Here is a 19,743-nt window from a genome sequence, read left to right on the forward strand (position 1 = left end):
ATCTGCAAAATTTAGGTTAATTAGTTTCAATTTAGATGTATATTTTGAACTGAGTAAAAAAGTCAGAATGGAAGAAAAGACCCTGTGAAGCATGAAAACATTGCTTCTTATGGTGAGCACGTCCCGCTAACCTTCTGGCTGCCCCTGTGTGTATCTGTTTATAATGTGACAATGAGACTGCATGAAGCTTTTGCTATTGTTTTTACTCCTCTAACAATAGGGCTACATTTGCAGCAGTCGGCTGATCGCTGCTGTTGATTCAATGCAAGGCTACCGCTGCATACACACCACGGAGCACTAATCTTCCTCAAATGACTGGGCCTTTCACTAGCTATTAGGAACTACATGATGTGAATCTGCTCAGACTTAAAGACCTTGTAATCAACACTGGTGCAAATGTGTTAAGTTCAGTGTCTCGTTGAAGGGGGTTCAATGGTCCTGACAGTGTAATTACGGGTTGCCGCCACAACGCAGCGGCCAGCGCACTCGACACTAATTCAATCCATCTTCATTTCCAAGAGCAACGCCCCTACCATTGATGGATAGTTATCATTAGAGAGTGACAAAGCACTGAAATAACTGAGGCGTGAGCGGCAAAGTGTGTAAGCGTGTGTACGCTGGGTGTGAAGTCAGGGAGCAGCAGGATGTGTCCCCTCAGACACACACTATTGCCTTAGACAGCAGGATTATATATTACTATAGGGATGAATAGGAAAAGACGGGATGGGGGGAAGAACTTTGGGTCAGGGAGCGAGGTTGCATCCTTCACACCCACACACACACACACAAACACACACACATAAATAAATAATATCCACATAGAGAATGTGTACGTGTTCACATACACACACAAACAGTTTGGCTCGGTGTGACCCTGACACACAGAGAGGCTATGGCTCGACTCACCAGCCTTTTATAGCATGCTGCTCAGACTGCTGACAGACACACACACACACACACACAAACTCGCAGGTCTGGGCACAGTCTAAAGCCAAACACTAAACCACAGGCTGTGATTGAGGCCGACTGGTCTGCTCCTCTATATTTTCAGTCTATATATTCAGTCCACCCTTGGCTGTATATCTTAATTATGTGCTCTGCCTCTTTTCATAAAAGAAGGGGTGACAGAGTCAGCTAGTCAGGCACTGGTGCAGCAGTAGGACACTGAAATGAGGCCCTTCCAGTCTTTATGGGGCCTCCAGCTCAGCCACTGCATCATTATATGACTTTTAAACTGTGGACAAAAACAACGTGGAAGCCTCTTTCCCTGTGTCTTTCCTGGCATAACACACCTTGCACACAGCACACAATTGAAATCATCCTGTTTGTGGCTTTTTTTTTTTTTTTTGTATCAAGCCGTATGCCTTCAAAATAAACTGTAACTCCAAAACTTTTCGGGAAGACTAACAGGCTGTGAAAAGCTGTAATGAGTAAATAGCTCAAAGGGTAGAAGGGGGAACAAATGGCCTGAAGAATTTTAGCACAGTGCTGTGCTCAATGTGATTATCTCTCCTTTTTCCTTGCGGGTCGCAGCTTTAGGGGTCACCCTTGTCTCATACTCTCCGTCTCTCTCTCTCCATCTCTGTCTCTCGCTCTCTCTCTCTCACACACACACACACACACACACACACACAGGTTAGGCTTTGCCATTTCAATGACTCAATCACATTTGGAGCTCTCCATCGATTGTGCTCAGTGACCTAGCAAAGGCCCATGTGGCGAGTGCCTGCCCCACCTCTCTGAATTAGACCACGTTTGAATGGAAGCCACTATCACGGTCGCCCCGTCCGATAGCCAGGAGGTGGTGCTACCGGAATGTGGAGCACTACTTCGTCTTTTTGCTTAAAGCGCTTGAAAGGCAAGCGGGGATTTGTTTGGTAGGGGCTTGTTCATAATAGTGGGGATTTAAAAGGCTTTTCTGACACCTGGAGTTGTAGACACTTCCTCAAAGACACAGACGCACTCTGTTTTACTGTCGGTGTCGATTTAGCGGCAGAGAGCGCTGAGAGGTTCACAGTCAGGTGATGCTGCCTGCTTGAATGCATAAGATTCTCAGACTTGTGAGCTCTTGTTCAGTTGGCTCACTCTGAGGAATGAATGGGTTGCTACATCCCTCCAACCTCAGTGTACATTTACCCATGCAATTAAATTTGATGCTTACTCATGCACATTCCTAATGTGCTATTATACACTCACATATACCGTACATTTGTATAACAGCTTTGACGATTTGTACACATGCATGCAGGCATGAGCTCAGCGGCCAATGTGCTGCCGTAGACTGGCTGGCCTACTTGCAGACCCTGCAGTTTGTTTAGCAACACTCCTTTTGACGACGCCCGAAGGGTGCAATTAAGCCCAATTAGAGCCTGTCGGTTTTATTAAGAGGCACAGACTGGCCAGGCTCGGGGGCAGTGAGGGGTAGAGGAAGGAGGAGGAAGTGAAGAGGGAGGAGGAGAGACTCCAGCACCAGGCTACTGCTGCTCTTGAGGAACTAGGCAAGCGCAGCTGAGAGGAAACTGGTGTAAATATGCTGTATGCCAACTAAACAGGCACTAAACAGAAATGACAGCCAGTTAGACTACATGACTAACTGGTGTCAGACTAAGAATTGCCAATGGCCTTATGGAGTCTTCATAAGCAGGTCAGGTTCAGCACGTAACCTCAGGTGCTCTCAGTTCAAATACACGGAGATTACCTTCATGATGCCACATAAAAACGACTTAAAAGTACAGTTTTGTGATCAGAGAACCCAAAGGGATCAATGGATGACAAAAACCAGCTCATCTATAAATACTCACTGGCTACAGTGAATGCAGACATGTGTGGATGCAGATGTCACAAAGCATTTTCGGAAGGGGGTTAGAGGGTGGTGGCTGTGTAGTTATGTGAGCCTGCCCTGATATATTAGTGTAGTTGTGAATAGAGCAATACAGCTGGCTTGGAACAAAAACTGCAGCATCTCTTTCATCAGCAAATCAAATAAAAAAAAAAGAACGCAAATGAATGTATCATTTTCCCCCCTCACAATTCCTTTTCCGTCGACCCCTCGACAGAGATGTTTACAGATAGCTATCATTCCCCCTCTTTTTCACATTTGCGCTTGGACATGTTTCAAAAGACCGGGCCTTTTCATCTCCCCTCTCGCTGTGAGGAAATTTGCTCCTTAATGGCTTTCAAAACAGGAAGCGCAGACAATAAAAAAGGAGAAGTGAGAAGAACGCTTCGCTCCCCAGTCCCCCCCTTCAGTCGACGCATCCTTTGCGGAGCTGAGTACTACAGCACACTGCTGCTGTGCCAAGGTGCCAACTGTGCCAGTCACACTGACCTCCATCTGCAGGCAACTTGATACCATCTCTCCAACCGCCGCATACACCCACTGAATGGGTTTGCTCAGTCACAGTGAAGTCTGAATGCCATTCAAGGCTCAGGCTTGGAATTGTGTTTCGAGTTTGTGTGCTATTGTATTCTTTGTTCACAGCTGCTGTGTAAAAAAATCCTTTATCACCAAACTGAATACTAAAAGGGTTGTATTGGAGGAATGCACACAGGAATACATTACTGCCAATGTGCAAATCATTCCACTATCAGGCAAATTAGAGTTGATTTTTCACAAGTCTTTATCAATGACCCTCAGAAGAGTAAGGTTGAACTGCTACGGACTGGCACAAATTACTACTTAGGATGGTCTCTTGCCAAGTACTAGGCTTACTATTTTAATAGTATATGTAGGTGTCTGTTTACTCATGTTGTATTCATAATTCCGCCTCCTGCAGGGCATCCGTGTCCACTGAGTGCCCTTGAACATGCCATGAGTAGTCTTTCTGCGCCTCAACTAAAAAGAGACCTGAAAGACAGCTACACACGCTTCCGCACAGTTGGATAAAACAAACCTTAACCACACAACTCAACCTCACCAAAGAACTTGCTTTTTTTTTCAAAAGATGTTCAGAAGAGTGTTTTTTTTTTCTCTCTCTCCTCGTCTTTGCTTTTTCTCTCCCTGGGTAAAACAAATGCATCATTTTTCAGTAAAAAAAAAAAAATATATATATATATATCTTTTACTCCCTCCTCTCCCTCCCATTGTGCCATTTCCGTGTATGGAAGTGTTCCCTCCCATTGATTTTCTCCCAGCCAGGGCCCTACCCAACACGAGCCGCTTCCTTGCTTGTGTCATCTCCCTGTGCCTTTCTCCTTTTAACTGCGTTTTACTCTTGTGGCATAATGTACAACTGCCAAGCTGGCAATGGGGAGGGGGTTGCAATGGGAGGAAAAACTGATACACGCGCTCAAAAGTTTTGGCTATTGATTTCTTTTTGATGCAGATGGGGAAAAAAGAGAACTGTTCAAAGCTGCGGGGAGCCTTTTTGATCACCACTACAGTCGAGCCAGTTGGTAATGTTGTTGGTAGTAAGGCGCAAGGATTGTGCATGTTTGTATGTGCATTACGTTGCTTTGTTATGCATTGTGTTTTTGTTCGACCTCTGATTCCACACGGTCAGTAGGCTTATTAAATGTAAATGAAAATGTGACCGGCACGCGCTCTCGTCAAGGCTCGCTGATGGGCTTGCATCATCAATGCGCGCCATCGCCTGGAGAAAGTGTCAGCTCTGATGGAGAATGTCAAAATGTTCAGATTAGGCCTACAGCTCCATCTCAGAAAAACAAAAACTGCAGGCTTATGTGAAAGCACAAAGACGGGCAGGACTACTCAAGGGAGTTGCCGGGTTTACAGAGCCAAGAAAAAGAAGACTGAAATGTGCAGCACAATGAATGAGGGGGGGAAAGAGCAGGGAGAGAGTGATATATGTCGGGAATATTCCTGACATCCCTATACTCAAGACAGGATACTGAAATCAAAAGCACCACAGAGCCATGTGCAGAGATCCAGAGATGCAGGGGAAAGCTAGCAGGTGTGTTTTCCAGCCACTGCAGATCCTCATCCACATCTCCTGCACCCTGCTCTGCTGGTCCTCTGTGATGTGCGCCTGTGTCCACTGGGGGCTACAATTAGCCCATCAAACTCATTCCAGCCGGGAATCCACGCCGCCTCTCCAATCCCCTTTTCTGACTCTCCGAAGCCTGGGCTCCTCCAAAGAGACAGGCAACTTGTAAGACTAGGGGAGGTAGCCTTTGATGTGCCAGGTTCTGCTGAGGCCTCCCTTTTTGCTCATATCAATGCTGAGGAGATACAATTAAAATGGCGGAAGAGGCAGGCTGACACGGCAGTACGCGATCGTGCAGCTCGTGTGCCATGAGCTCAGCTGTGCACCTAGGACACTGGCCCTCACAGGTAGGGGTGCACGTCAGTGTTAGATCAGATATCAGTTCCCCAGTGATTTGTGAAGCAATGAGCAGTCACACGCCAGTTTAGAGATGTTCTTTATGCCTGCGCTATAAATCTGTCTTCTCCCGTCTTCCAATTGGCTGGTGCTGTTTCCGTCTGTGTCTGTCAGTTCAGAGCTTTCTACCCTGCAGCAGAAGTGCAGCATTTCACAACCTTTTCTGGCCTGTTACCCTGCATTTATTTAAGTGCTGAAATGATTTGCCTATTGATCAACAGAGAATTAATCTTTCATTGTTGAAGTAAATTATCAAGCAAAAAATGCCTGCTTCTCAAATGTGAGAATTTGCTCATTTTCTAGCATTTTGAATTGCATACCTTTTTGGACTGTTGGTTTGATAAAACAAGCCATTTTAAGACACTAGCTGGAATATCTTCCTAATTTGACATGAAAATAATCATTAGTTGCAGTCCTAATTAACTTCCCGACAATTAGAACAATTAGAGTTGTTAAGCTGAATGTAAATGTGATATACCCCCCCCCCACTCAAACCTATTTTTTCCTCAACAATAAATCTAAGTATATACATTTCGATTCATCAGAGAGAAAGAAACTGTGGGCCAGTGGTTCAAATGGGCTGCAGTGTTGCGTTGTGTAAGACACAAGCTCCACTTCTGTCTCTGCTCCAATGGGGTTCAGTGGCAGACAGCCAGGTAATTACACAGCACTGACTACCAGCCCGGAGAGAAAGGCCTACTACCACACACACATACACAAAAAACACAAATTTGCATGCACAGAGTATACATATCACACAACCCCACCTGCACACACATGATATCTTTCTCCCATTCCCTCTCCTCCTACTCACACACACACACACATACACACACACACACACACAGGCCCCTGACGCTGAGCCAAACACAAGGACTACATTATATCAAGGAGGATTACAATGACTCCAACCTGACCCGGCTCCACAGCCGCCCTGCCTCTGGCGTAAGTGTGCCTGAATTTACTGTTTGAGGTAAAAGACTGTCCACAGTTTAAACAGGTGTGTACTTATGCAGATGTTCATCTTGAACATGTGGTTTGCATTAGCTGCTGCAGCGAGGCCAATGTGAGCTTTCACCGGAGCAGGAGTCAAGCCCAGCATGTCATTTGGGGTTGGTGATCTATTCACTTTCAATTCCCTGGATTAAGGAAGTGAATTCTTTTCCTTGAAATTCCAAAATGTACATGTATGAATAAACTATTCAGAGCTACCCTCATGCAAAATGTGAGTAGACTGCTTTAAGCTCTTCTGTATTTTTGCATTTGTTTCAGTTTAAGAGCAGAGGTGGTGACAGATTTATTGCTGATGACTTTGCAACACTTTCTTACACTTTTTATCTGCTCTGTTTCATTCATTTGCTTGAACTTGAGGGTGCACAAAATCTAGTATAACATCACTTTTTCTTAAAGCCCTTGCAACAGCTTCAGACATCCAAACACAATGGTGAATAACAGAGTAATGATAAACTCAGCCACAAAGTCTGAGAGATATTTTAAAGGTGCAGCATGAAGGATTTAGTGGCATCTAGCAGTGAGGTTGCAGATTGCAACTAACCGAGTACCCCGGCCTCTCCACTTCCAAGTGTATAGGAGAACTTACGGTGGCCACGAAACTCTTGAACAACACGAAAGGCCCTCTCTAGAGCCAGTGTTTAGTTTGTCTGTTCTGGGCTACTGCAGAAACACGGCAGTGCAACATGGCGGGCTCCATGCAAGAGGACCGGCTCCCTATGTAGATATAAAGGGCTCATTCTAAGGTTATTTTCATGGGATTATACACCTATTAAAACATCATTATGAATATTATATTCCATGTCTGCCAAGTCCATTACATTAGATGCCACTAAATTCTACACACTGCACCTTTAAATATCCTTAGAGTTGATTTTAACAGTTAATGTTATTCCTCACTATTCCCAACAGGCTAGTAAGTACACTGTAAAATAAAAACATCACGAGTATAATGATAATTCATTATGTTAACATGATTATTTCCATTATAATAAGCACATTAACATTTCAAAACCTCCATATGAAGTTGTAAATTGAATGACTATATGGCTGGAGTACAGCAACAACAAGGGTTAGCCTTTTCAATCTGACATTACAAATGCACCAAAAAGTGACTTGGCATAAAGGCAAGTAAATTGCACCAACAAAACAAAAGGGAAGTCATGCTTCAAGGAAGCAGGAGGTATTCTCTGTCCCTTGTTGGTTATTCCAGACTTTTTCCAAAGAAAGAATCTTGTTTAACAAAAAACTGCCATGGATTCCAGTGAATGTCAGTGAGAATCAAGCGAGCTATTCATGCTGCCAGTTGATTTAGGCACGCCTCGCTACACACCAATCAGCCTGGCCCCGGCCTCGCCAGCCACTCACTTGTCTGCCATTCCAACACAAGATGGAGACAGTGCCAAAAGTTCCAATTAAAATATCCATTTGTGATGTCTGTGCAGAAAAAAAAGATCAACAAAAAAAACAAGTACCAGGCTTTTTCGATAGCGTAGGAGAAAATACAACAAAAGCTGCCAAAATTCTGTGGACAAGCCACATTCTTAAGAGTTTTTCTGTCTACACAAACTAAATAAGTGTGAAGTGTGTGTATGTAGGCAGTGTGTGTGCGTGTGAGAAAGAGAGACAGACAGCGTGTGCGTGCATGGGAGTGGGAGCGTCTTGTTATGGAGGAACAGAGCATGTTGCAGATAAGAGGGCGACGCTGTTCAAAGAAAAAGGCAGGCCGGTAAAGTGTGCGCCGATTCGACATCATCGCCTTACTGTCCCTTAATGAGCCTGGAGAGGAAGTCTGGTGTCCATAGAATCCGCTCCTGTCTAGCTCCAATCACGCTGCTGGGCTTTTTATTCAAATCTCACACACAACTGTCACACAGCCAGTCTGGCCGCGCTGTTTATCTTACTCCAGGAGGATGTTAACAAGACAAATGAATGAATAAATACACAAATAATGCGTTTATGTAATGTTAATAATGTATGAAATGGAAGCTGCTTTTTGACAGTAGCGCTGCACTAAGGATTCTTCCCAACTTTGGTGACAGGCTTGTTTATTCTTTTCCCAGCATGCAATTCTCTGCATCTTTCAATGGCGAAGTCTGGCCAATGCTGAGCGTCTATACCACATCTCGCTGATGAGAAAAAAATAATCTGACATATTAGTTTAGACTTCTCTCCCATGAAAAAAAAAAAACAGCTCATATACCGTCAGGATTGAGCCATCTCTCCCTTCATCCAAAATCTCTAGTATGATGATCCTCCTTAATCTCATGGAATCTGGGTCTCCTTTTCACCCCATCACACTTCCCTCCCGCTATTACATGACTGATTTATTAACAGACATTTTACCCAGCTATTCAATTAGAGCAGACTTCTTTGAAAGGCTGGAGAAATAAATACAAAAGCATGTGCGCACCTGCACAGGTATGCAAGAGCAGTCAAATCGCAGCGTCACCTGCCTCAAAGAAATGTCCCAAACTTCCAGGACTATTAGAAAAAACAAAACAAAACAAAACAAAAAAAAAAAACAGGAGGCAAAGAGAAAAAAAAAAAAAAAACACTCAAAGAAACTGACTGGGTAGGAAAATAAGTCTCACATCAAATTCCTTCCCGGGCCGAGACAAAAGCAGGGCCCTGCATTCAGACACAGACTTGGAAGATGGAGAAGAAAAAAAAATAACAACACGCACATCAAAACCAGAGCCAAACAAATCCAAAAGAAGCTCAGATAGGTCTTCACTGGAACTGCCAAGAGAAATAAAATCAAATAAATTGGGGGGTTAGTCTCGTTCAGGCTGGTCCGACAAACCTGAAAACACTGTTTAGAATATACAAGGAAGGTGACGGAGGACGATGCTAAATGACTCAGAAAGCAGATACCCGGTGTTTACCCCTGCAAACTCTAAAGAAAAGCCCCCTCTCCTGTTATAAGGGGGTGGGAACAGAAAACTGAATTCAAAGCAGCTTAAGTGCTCTCTGGAATCACTCAGCATTCCAGCGACTTCAACACGCACACATCCACAGAGTTCAAATATGACTGTGACAGTGTATTCATCCATAACTGTAAATTGTTCTTTGGGGAATTTGGCGGGGCTTCACATTCTCCCCAATCTCCCCCCAACTCTAGCTCCCCCGCTCCTCTTTCCCTTTCCAAAACACTGTCTCCATCACTCTCAATCACAAGCTGCATGTACACATATATACAACAGCCATAGCGATTGTGGGATCGCTCATCACTAGGTCATTACAAAACCAGAGAGGCCGCATGGTGATCTGGGGCTCATAATGAAGGACACACCAATTTTTTGGTGCGTCCTTCAAACTACTTTTGTAGTTCATTACAGAAAAAATGATTACTCAAATCTTTCAGGTACATGTGGTTGGTACATGTGGTGGAAGCATAACGGATTCATTCTAAAACACTCTTAATTAATCTTAGCACTGCCCTAGTAACCCACAAGGTATCCACACAAGTAAAGGGTATAAATATAGTATGTGGCAACAAGATTCCTGAAAGGCTTCAAGTGTCACAATATCTGAGTGTCAAAGCTTTACTGGTGCGACTGGATTCTCAATGATAACAATAATGATAATAATGATAAACCATTTATCAAGATAATATGTATATTCTTAAAGGTATACTATGCAGGAATTCTCGGTGTTTGTAAACACACAGTACTCAAATTTGGCCCCTCCTCACCGGCCCAATGAGTGAGAGAGAGAGAGGGAGAGAGAGAGAGAGAGCGAGAGAGAGAGAGAGGTGGTGGTCGCGCGAGCTAGTGAGTGAATGAGAGAGCGAGCTGTGCTGGCAAGAACGAAGCTGTGAATCAGAGTAATAAAACATTCTAAAGCACAAATAAACACACCCACTCTCTGCTCTGCATGTGTGTGTGTCGGTCAAACAGACACACAGACAGCAGAGGAGCAGCACGCAGCAGCACTCTGCACACAGCAGAGGAGGGAGGCGGAGAATCAGGGTAAACACTGAATCAAATAAAAACACAGCGATCTAACCTGGTCGCTGTGCTACGAGTCCCGACCTCACACACTGCATGCTGTTTTGGCTAGGGGCTACGCACCCACTGCCCAAAACTTGCAGCCAAGTGGGTAGCTCAGGGTCTGAAAAGTCAAGCCAATGCATAAGTGCCTTAAACCTGCATTCTTTCTGATGGCCAGCAGGGGGCGACTCCATTGGCTCCAAAAAGAAGTCCAATTGTATAGAAGTCAATGAGAAAATGACCCTACTTCTCACTTGATTTGTTACCTCAGAAAACACTTTCCTAATGAGTTAAAGGTCTCAATCGCTAGTTTCAAGTCTTTTGGTCGCCTAAAAAAGTCTTGTTAAGTGTTTGTTGTACTAAAAGACTCTCTAAGGAGTCGGCTGTTCAGTCTTTCCAGTAAGTACATTTTGTTTTAATGGTTTTACGCCTGCTTTTCGCTAGCAAAAATTAGCATTAGCATTAACATTATCACAATTAATAATAGACTGTACATGCACCGTACTAACCCAGCTAGCGCTAGAGTTAGCTCCACCCTCTTGTCCCAATATGGTCATTTCTGGCCCCAAAAATCCAAGATGGCAACAGTCAAATCACCAAAGTTGAGGCTTCAAAATGGCAGTCCACAAACCAATGGGTGATGTCATGGTGACTATATCCATATTTTTCACAGTCCATAGCTGCAGCCCAGAAGCATCCCGAACACAGCAAAATAATAAGGAAATTATAAATTAAAGGTTTAGGGAGGGGTCTCTACAGATAAATACATCGGCACACACTTCTAGTGGGTCATAAGTGTTGACTGAGAGGGATAACTTTTGTATGAATCTATACATTGTTTTTTTTTTTTAGCAAAATCCTGCACAGTATATATTTAAAGGCCTTATTACGGCAAATCAAAGTACTAAAGTTTCTCCTAAGGACCACTAAAATATTACCTTGACTTGTAACTTTTTAGAAACTTTCATCTAAAATGTGCACAGGGAAAAAGCATTCACTACTCTTGCTTTTTTGTGACAGAGTGAACCCAGGTCACCAGTTTTCCTCAAATTGGCTGCCATGAACACATATTTATGTCCAAGACCCTGATACAAAACAATGAATTAAACAAGACATCCAATGCTGTCTTTACAGACTCTTACAGATCAGATAAACATCTACCCTCAACTTTTCTCCTTCTGCTTCCCACAATTTATTCTGGTTGTTGTTCTTGTCGTATTTAACTGACAGCTTCCTACAGACGGAGAAACCCGGACTTTTCTTTGTTATGATTGGATGGCATTAATACACACGCACACACACAATGAGTGTGCTCCTCTAAAAAGTTATTCTCAACTTCAGAAAGAAGCCAATTCTATATTTTGTGATCTCTTTTGTGACTTAAAGGTCAATGGTTTAATGATGCTCATGTACGTGAAGTATTTGCATGCTACGTGGTGTCTGTGTGCACACATGTGTCGATGTCAACACTCATGAGCCAAAAACTATTCTAAATTCTGCAGGCCACCCCTGGGATATTCACTAAATCACTTCACCCTGTTCTCAAAAGTTCACTTCCAAACTTCCTGGAAAAGGGAGCAGACATTTCTGAGGAATAACAAAGAGGGTTAGTGAGAGTAATAACATTGTGTTTAATCCCACACAATTCTGCCTCGTACCACAGTGAGAACAGCAAGCCAAGGGGGACTTGCAGCAAAAACAAATCAATGCTGCTGCAGACAGGATGTGTGTTAGCAACGCACAGCAACAGAATCAAATATCAGGAGTTTGTCTTCAACAAAAACTCCACAAATTAGCTAAATGATGCGTCACTGTGCCGTAACTTGAAAAAAAAACAACAAACATTTTCAGCTGAGTGCAAAAGTTATGTATTAACATTGCGTCTCTACTTTTCCTCTGCTCTCCTCCTGCCCCCTTCTTCCCTTTCTACGTAGTTCCCCTCCTCTTTGTGGCTCAGCTCAAACCTCAGCCCCTTCCATACTGCTGCTGGGGAAAAAAAAAAAAAAAAACAAGGTCATGGATCGCCTTACTCCAGCCTGCCTCCGTATGGTCATAACCCCTCCTTCCCTTGCCTCCCCTCCACACCTTCCCCTACCAGCCCCTCTCACTCTAAACCTCATTCCATCACTGTGGCCAAATCCGCCTCATCCATCCTCCCTCCCTCCCCCTGTTTCATTTCTTCCCTCCCCTCCCCTCTTCTACACTCCCACCCTTCCCGTGCCCTCAGCCCAGTGCTAATTGGTAAATCTGTTGAACCATGCCAGCCCCAACAATGAGACACCTGGAGTTCTGTCAAAACAAGTTTCCCTGTGAAACAGCCTCCAGTGCTAATACAGTAGCGTAGGGAGCTGCCGGGTCTGTTGTCGTTCACGAGGCTGGCCGCAGAACGGAGCCGGCTGATCGCGCTATCAGGGGAAATTTATCAAACATGAGTGCACTGGACAGTCAGTTTATTAGGAGTGGTTCATCATAAATTAGATTATTGATACTACTTCTGAACTTTGATCCTAATTCTTTGTGCAAATGAAGTATTGCCAAATCATGATTACCACATCTTTCTGAAGCCTACTTAGTTGTGTTTTTTATTTTTATCCCGTCGCTCAGTATCCGCTTCACACAAGCCTGCAACTCAGATCTCGGGGGGTTAAATGAGTTCACACTGTTGTATGCAAACACATGAAAGTTATAACATGACCTGACCTACCCTTGACTACCTGTCATCTAAAACTCAAGTCACACCTTAGGCGCAAGGATACTACACATACGCTAGTGTAGACAAAGGTGTGTTTGTAAGACACAAACACACACATGCAGAAAGACAGACAGGCACACCCAACAGTGATCCTGCCAGACCTTGTCAAACAAGTTCTAGCAAAGGCGCTTGTATAATAAAGGGAGGGGAGGCAGGCAGCAAGTCGACATGCGGAGAGGAATGTTTTTTTGTTGTTTCTTATTTTCCAAATCCTGGTAGTCTACACATCACATTAATAGCTGTTTGCACAATCAAGAATGATTTACCTTCTTTCTTTTTTTCCCCCTTTTCTTTTTTTTTTTTTTTTTTTTGAAGGACTCATGTTATTTACTGCCAACAAAGGCCCTGCAGAGTGTGCAAAATCAACAAGCAATTGATTAGTCAAACAATTCAAGTAGGCAATCCACAGAGCCGCGGTCGCCTCAGAGGAGATTAATAAGTTCTCCTTTGGGCTTCGCAATGCAAGCGTCCTCCCAGCTTCACAGAACCTAACTGTGGCAGACCTAAACACGACTTACTGATGTCCTCGGCATGTCAGCTTCGCAGTAAGATCAAGACTAACTTTATTTACATTTAGGCTCCACTTTCTTTTGAATAACAGCTCCTGTTCGAGATGTCGTGTTTAGGTTAAGTCATCTATAAATCAAATCATCAACCAGTGGACATAAATAGCTCTTTTTTTTTGGCTCATTCCGTCTTTTTATTTTTTATTTTTTTATTCAGAGCCAGATTCTGTTAATAAAGAGAATTCTCTTCAAAACAGCTGCTTAAGGAGATCCAAGCAAAACAGAAAGACTCCCTCCTCCTGCCGTTGGATTGTAGACTAATTCAAACCAAATATATCCACATTTTTTGTGACAATGACTCCCCCAGCTAAAAAGGTCAGGCACAAGACAAATAAAGAAGGAAAACTGTATCCTTGACACGCAGAAATGAGTTAAAAGCCAAACAAAGCTGAACAAGAAACATAACATGGCTGTCTCATGAAGCTGGACACTCTTCTTTAACAAAAAAAAAATGAAATTAAAAAAAAAAAAAAAGATCAAGCACATCGGTCAACTGTGTGAGGAATGTACCATCCAAAATAACTACTTTCCCACAAATCCCATCATCTGTATAGGTATTTTAGACATGAAAAAAAAAGCACATCAGCATCAAAGCAGCAGCACTGTATTAGCACAAAGCACAACACAGCATGATCATCATCATCATCATCACCAGGATTTAGGTTTTTCATTCATTATTTTGGGTTTAAAATCATCAATTTGTTAAATCAGTTGTTAATTTGTGTGTGGAATCAGCCAAAAAAACCCAACAAGATATTTTTGGAATTCAAAGGTCTCTCACCAAATGAAATTGGTGAAGGCTCAGATCTGACTGTCCGGGGAATTCCCAGCAGAAGGGCCCCTGAAAGGCAAAGATGGATGTTCCCAAGTCACACAATTATATCAGCTCTCCATCTCGCTTTCTCTCTCTCTCTCTCTCTCTCTCTCGTACACACACACACACATACACACACACACATACACACACAAACACACATCTGCACACAATTCCAGCTGGCCAGGGTTTATGCAAAAGGAAACGTGTTCTCCCTGGAAATAATGTATCCACTGGCTTTTTAGTTATTTAAACTACTACCCTCATCTCTGCTGGCTCAGCTTTCTCCTGGGTGCATGTTCGACCCCATTATTACTCATTTTACACAGAGAGAATAGGAGAAACCTGGCTCTGCACTGGTTACATGGCTGTTGGTACTGGCTGGCTGGTTGTTAAAACAATATGTCACTTTGGTAGAACATTTTATCTCCTCAGCAGCCACACCTTCGCAGATGTTCAGATGTGCAGTCATCTGGTCTGAGGATTCACTGTCACCACCAAACTTTGGCGCCGATTTCTGAGGTCTAAATGTCAATAGCCTGAGTTGTCCGAATGAAGTTTTTCTCATGTGAGAGCTGTTCAAAGTGCAATTATAAAGTAAATTAAAGTAAGAAAATGTGCTGACAGTGGCTCCCCAGAGCAGTAACTTCTGCTATTTTTATTACTAAAAATTTTAATTGCTCAAAAAGAAAAGACTTACTAGCTGTTCAAATACAAGTTTCTTTAGAAGGCCATCAGAGGTTAACCTGGAAGATTTATATCTACTGCCCCTAAGAGCAAAAATCAGGTATATCATCATATCTCTTTGTCAGATATCAGGAGATGATAGAGGACAGGAAAGGAAGAAAAGAGGAAGAAAAACAGGTAAAGGGAGATATTGATTTCCTAAGGAAGAAAGGACACGCTAGTAGAAGTCTCAGAGCATGCAGAGAAAAGCAACATGGCCTTTAGTTTACTGAAGGGCTACAGTACCTAAAAGCTACTGTGCAGGTTGCTTTCTCTGCACTGAGATCACTAGGTTCTATTTGTACTTGTGCTTAACCCCGGGGCCAGATAGATAACTTTTCATAACAGCCATACAGTGAACACTGTGGTTATAGGTGAAACACGCACACTCACACACACTTACAAATATGTATTACCCTTTTAAATGTGCGTGTCCGACATAGAGTCACACTTTCCCTGGGGTAGCGTAAGTTCACAGGGGTTATATAACAGTCAAATACCACAGCAAGGAAAAAAAAAAAAGAGGACAATGGCCCTAGAGCTATTCACTCACACAGAAACACACAGAGGCAAAACAAAAAGCTGCTATTCACATTTCCTACAATCAGATGTAATGGGACTTTTCAAACGTTCTGACTTTTAAAATATTTGTTAGTTTGCACTTGTCACGAGTGTTGCTTTTAAACCCCATGGGCCGTTTTAAAGTGTCGTCACTTTAAAATGTTTAGGTGTTTCTGTCAAGTCAATAAAAGGGGCAAGAAGACTCTTCAGTCATTGTTGTGGTGTTGTTGCTGACTAAGCCAACACTGAGTGGATTGTCTGTGGGAACAAGCGGCCGTCCAGACTGCTGGACAGATACAATGACTGAGGTGCTCTCATTTTCATTGTCACAGTTCCCGGGCCTGACGCCACGTCTCGACAGCCTCAGATTTTGGCCTGAGCTTATGATGTAAGCGTGACCCCTTGAACAAACGTCTTGTCTGGAGAAGACAGTGAGAGACAGCGGACAGGCACAATGGACTCTATCTTAAGTCTGGACCACGTGCCAGAAGGCGTGGGCAATACGGATAATGGATATTTAAGATATATGTAATGTCATATTCCTGTGTCATATATCATGATACACTACGTTTTCTGGGAACTCAACTGAGAAAACACTTCTGAGTAAAATAACCAGATAGGAATGTCATTTTGGCTTGTTCAGTGGATTAAACATCTTTAAAAAAAAAAAAAGTATTTTTAAGCAATAGTTCTGGATCCAAAAGTGACCATGTCAATAAATAAATATGTGAGATATGAGCTTTCTCTTGCAGCAAAAGCTAAGGTTGGGTGCATGCACAGAAAGAAGACAAAGGTGGGGAGGGGGGGTTATTTTGAAAAAGACTAAAAAAGAGGAGGGAAAGAGCAGCTTAAGGTCGGCATAAGTCAGGACAGAGAAAGCCTTCTAGGTAAAGTCCTCAGGACAGTGTGTGGGTGGTGCCTGCTGACCATGGGGTCGCTAATTAACAGCGGAGGAGGCAAGGCCTCCCAGAGTCCTGAGCAATTGTCTGGCCAGCCCAGGTGCATGGCCCATTCAGACCACAGGAAGCTCCCTTTATCCCTATTTCTGCAGAATGGACAGAGAAGCGGTCAAGGAGGGTGAATGTGATCCCAGCTCTGTCTTTTCTAACACTGACCTAGAGTAGCAGTCACATGCCCATCTAGTCCTTAGGCCCATTGTAGGGATCCACAGAGTCATTGTGGCGTGTCTTTTCTCAATGCTCGGCTAAAAACGCAGTTCTGTTGAGTTTTTTTATGATATCAAAAAACACGTCAGCTCTTTTCACACAGCCTCTTTCCAGTATGCATTCTTTGGAGAAACAAGTTGGACTGAATGGGAATAAAATGAGCATGTTCACTGGTTGTAAAGGCTCAGGTGGGAGGTCTTGCCAGCCGTAAAAACGGCCAGATTCCATCACTTCCTCCACACTAATTACCATACACTTGGAGCAAGTGCCCTCCCTCTCTTCGTCCCCGAGCACCATGCTTCACTACCTCTGACACACACACACACTATAACACACAGTGAGGCGCAGTTGGGAAATGGTTAACACTCCAGCCGTCCCCTGCTGCCAGTGAAAGCCCACAAAACAATGGAGACATTGTTCGACTAGGGCTAGGCTCTAGACGCTAAGGCTGTGTATGCGTGTGTGTGTGTGTGTGTGTGTATGTGTGTGTATGCACGTGAATGTCAGGAAAGTAGTTTGTGTGTGTATGCTCTTGACATGTGCACGTTTCTGCCCCAATTCCCAGAATGGCAAATTAAGAAACATGATTCAGTCAGACTGCCTTGCATCACAGTGTTAAAAGAATCTTTCTACACTTCGTTCTAGATGAGCCGTTTTTTTTTTTGTTTTTTTTATCTAAAGGTTGAAAAAAAAGTTTGATCACATGACTGTGAGATGTTATGCCAAATAATGTCATGACATTACTAATATGAACCTGGACTCCAGCTGAGCCCTTTACTGAACGACTGCAATCAACACACACACACACACAAACACACACACACACAGAGTGGATTTACAAAACAATCTGGTATGGTATGTTATGTTGTGTTACTGGGTTAATGCAATAATCGCTGTGAAAGTAGTAAAAAAAAAAAAAAAAAAAGACACAACGTCCTAAATTCATCCACCGCAAGATTCCAAGTCCACAATGTAAAATTAAAACATCACAATAAAAAAAGGAAAGTTGGCAAAGCAAGGACCTGTTTATGATCTTTCCCTCAGGAGCTGTGTGAGGCATAAAAATGTTCCTTGGAGTCTCTCCCTCAAAAAACACACATCAATAGGTGGATAAATATTGAATAACTTTCAGCCAATGGCATAAAAGTTCAGCGGCGGCAGGTTTGGAGGATGCCTGCGGGGTGGTCAAGCACTTCAAAAAGGTGGGCCTGCATGGCCCCCTTTGAGGGCATGGTAAACAGGGGCATACGGTGTGCTCCTCAGAAAGACCAGCCCGCATGAGGTCACTTCCTCTTTTCTCGGCCGATCCTCTAGCATTCCCCTTCGACTGAGCCTTCCAAGCCAGGAACGAGACCGTCTCTCTCTGCATCTCCGTCCCTGTGCATCTTTCCTCCATCGTTCTCCTCCGCCATGACTTTATCTACGACCATCTATATCTTACACTATCTCTCAATGTCTCTCTATTGTTGTTTCAACTGGCTCAGGGTCACTTAGACTTTAGATCACTCTTATCTAGCAGGTCAATCGACGGTTTCTTATCACTGCCAATGCAGTCTATCTAGCGCTCTAGGCAGAGAGAGGTCAAGGTGCCTGAGTATTTCTTCGCATTTGTAAACAAAAAGAAACTACCGTTTATTGATAAGGGGTTCACATACTGGAACATGCAGGCCATCTTGTAGTAGAAAAAAAAAAGAGAAGCTTGACTGATTGAGTGACACTCGCGGGAGTCCGTGTGGGGTTATCATCGGCATTCACGATGCTGTCCACAGTAATCTGTCTTTTCTATATGTATGACAGCAAGTATGATGCAAACTAGGGAAACATTCAATCACACTTCCTTCTCAGTCAGAGGTAGATGCTGGAGCAGGATGGAAGGAGCGCCAACAATACAAGCTGTGTTTCACATTCAATTTCATCACTTGCGCTAACAGCAAGTTGTGTGCCTATGCAGCGATGCTGCAATGCCTCTGATCTTACCAGCCTGTGTACTCTATCAAACAGATCACAGTAGGGCTGGGCAATATGACCACAAATATTACAATATATTCTTTCATATTGATCAATGTCAGTACTAATAACGATATAGGTTTAATAGTGCTCCCATTGCTCCTTTCTGTCTTTGCTTGTTTTTTGCTAAAGCCAGAAGAAAGAAAGAAACCAGAGGGTTCATTTAAGTTTCAGATACTGAATTATTTATCATCAAAATCCAACTGTTTTCTTGACCCTACAAAAACACCTTCAGGATTTGGGAGAGTCTCTTAACCAAATTATTTTCTTAGTTGTGGCTAAAATCACCATATCATCTTTAGTCAGAAACGTCAGATCACGGTGAGGCCTATCTGTCTCCAAAATCAAACAGAAATCCAACAATACTGCTGATAAACAAACTGATGAACAGCAGTAATAATGTAGTGTTATTAAATAACCTCACCATGGTAATATGCATACTGTTAATTAAAATGTTTAGTCTTATTGGCAATTTTCTGTTACTGTTAAACAACTGTACACACGCTTCAGCTTAATCTGGCATATCACAAACCTGTACAGTATGCTGCAGGGGATGTTCATTTTCATAGGGTGGGAAAAATTTGTAGTGATTAAGATATGTTGTTCAGTATTTTGTCTAACTTGAAATAACCTAAAATCCACCATATGACTTAAATTATGTTTTGCTGACTGAAGTTTGTTTTCGCCTGACAGCCAATTTCTGCTTTGTGATGAGTTGTGGGTGTTGCCTGTTTGTTCTAAGCCTTGATTGTTTGTATTACAATTTTCTGTGTACATTGAGAAAGACAGATGCTTAAAAATAT

General features: G+C 43.0%; 1 protein-coding gene across 27 annotated transcripts in view; it reads right to left on the reverse strand.

The window, feature by feature from the left end:
- tcf7l2 (transcription factor 7 like 2) overlaps positions 1-19,743 on the reverse strand; it is a 93,289-nt gene that overhangs the window by 38,840 nt on the left and 34,706 nt on the right. For 14 of the 27 annotated variants that reach the window (XM_044337154.1, XM_044337152.1, XM_044337151.1 and 11 more), the window contains exon 5: positions 14,448-14,507. The exons of the other annotated variants lie outside the window; for them this stretch is intronic. In XM_044337154.1, the coding sequence (XP_044193089.1) occupies positions 14,448-14,507 (60 nt within the window). The remainder of the gene's footprint in view (positions 1-14,447; positions 14,508-19,743) is intronic. 27 annotated transcript variants of the gene reach the window in all.

The sequence above is a fragment of the Thunnus albacares genome, chromosome 20 (assembly GCF_914725855.1).
Source record: "Thunnus albacares chromosome 20, fThuAlb1.1, whole genome shotgun sequence".
In the NCBI taxonomy this organism is placed as follows: Eukaryota; Metazoa; Chordata; class Actinopteri; order Scombriformes; family Scombridae; genus Thunnus; species Thunnus albacares.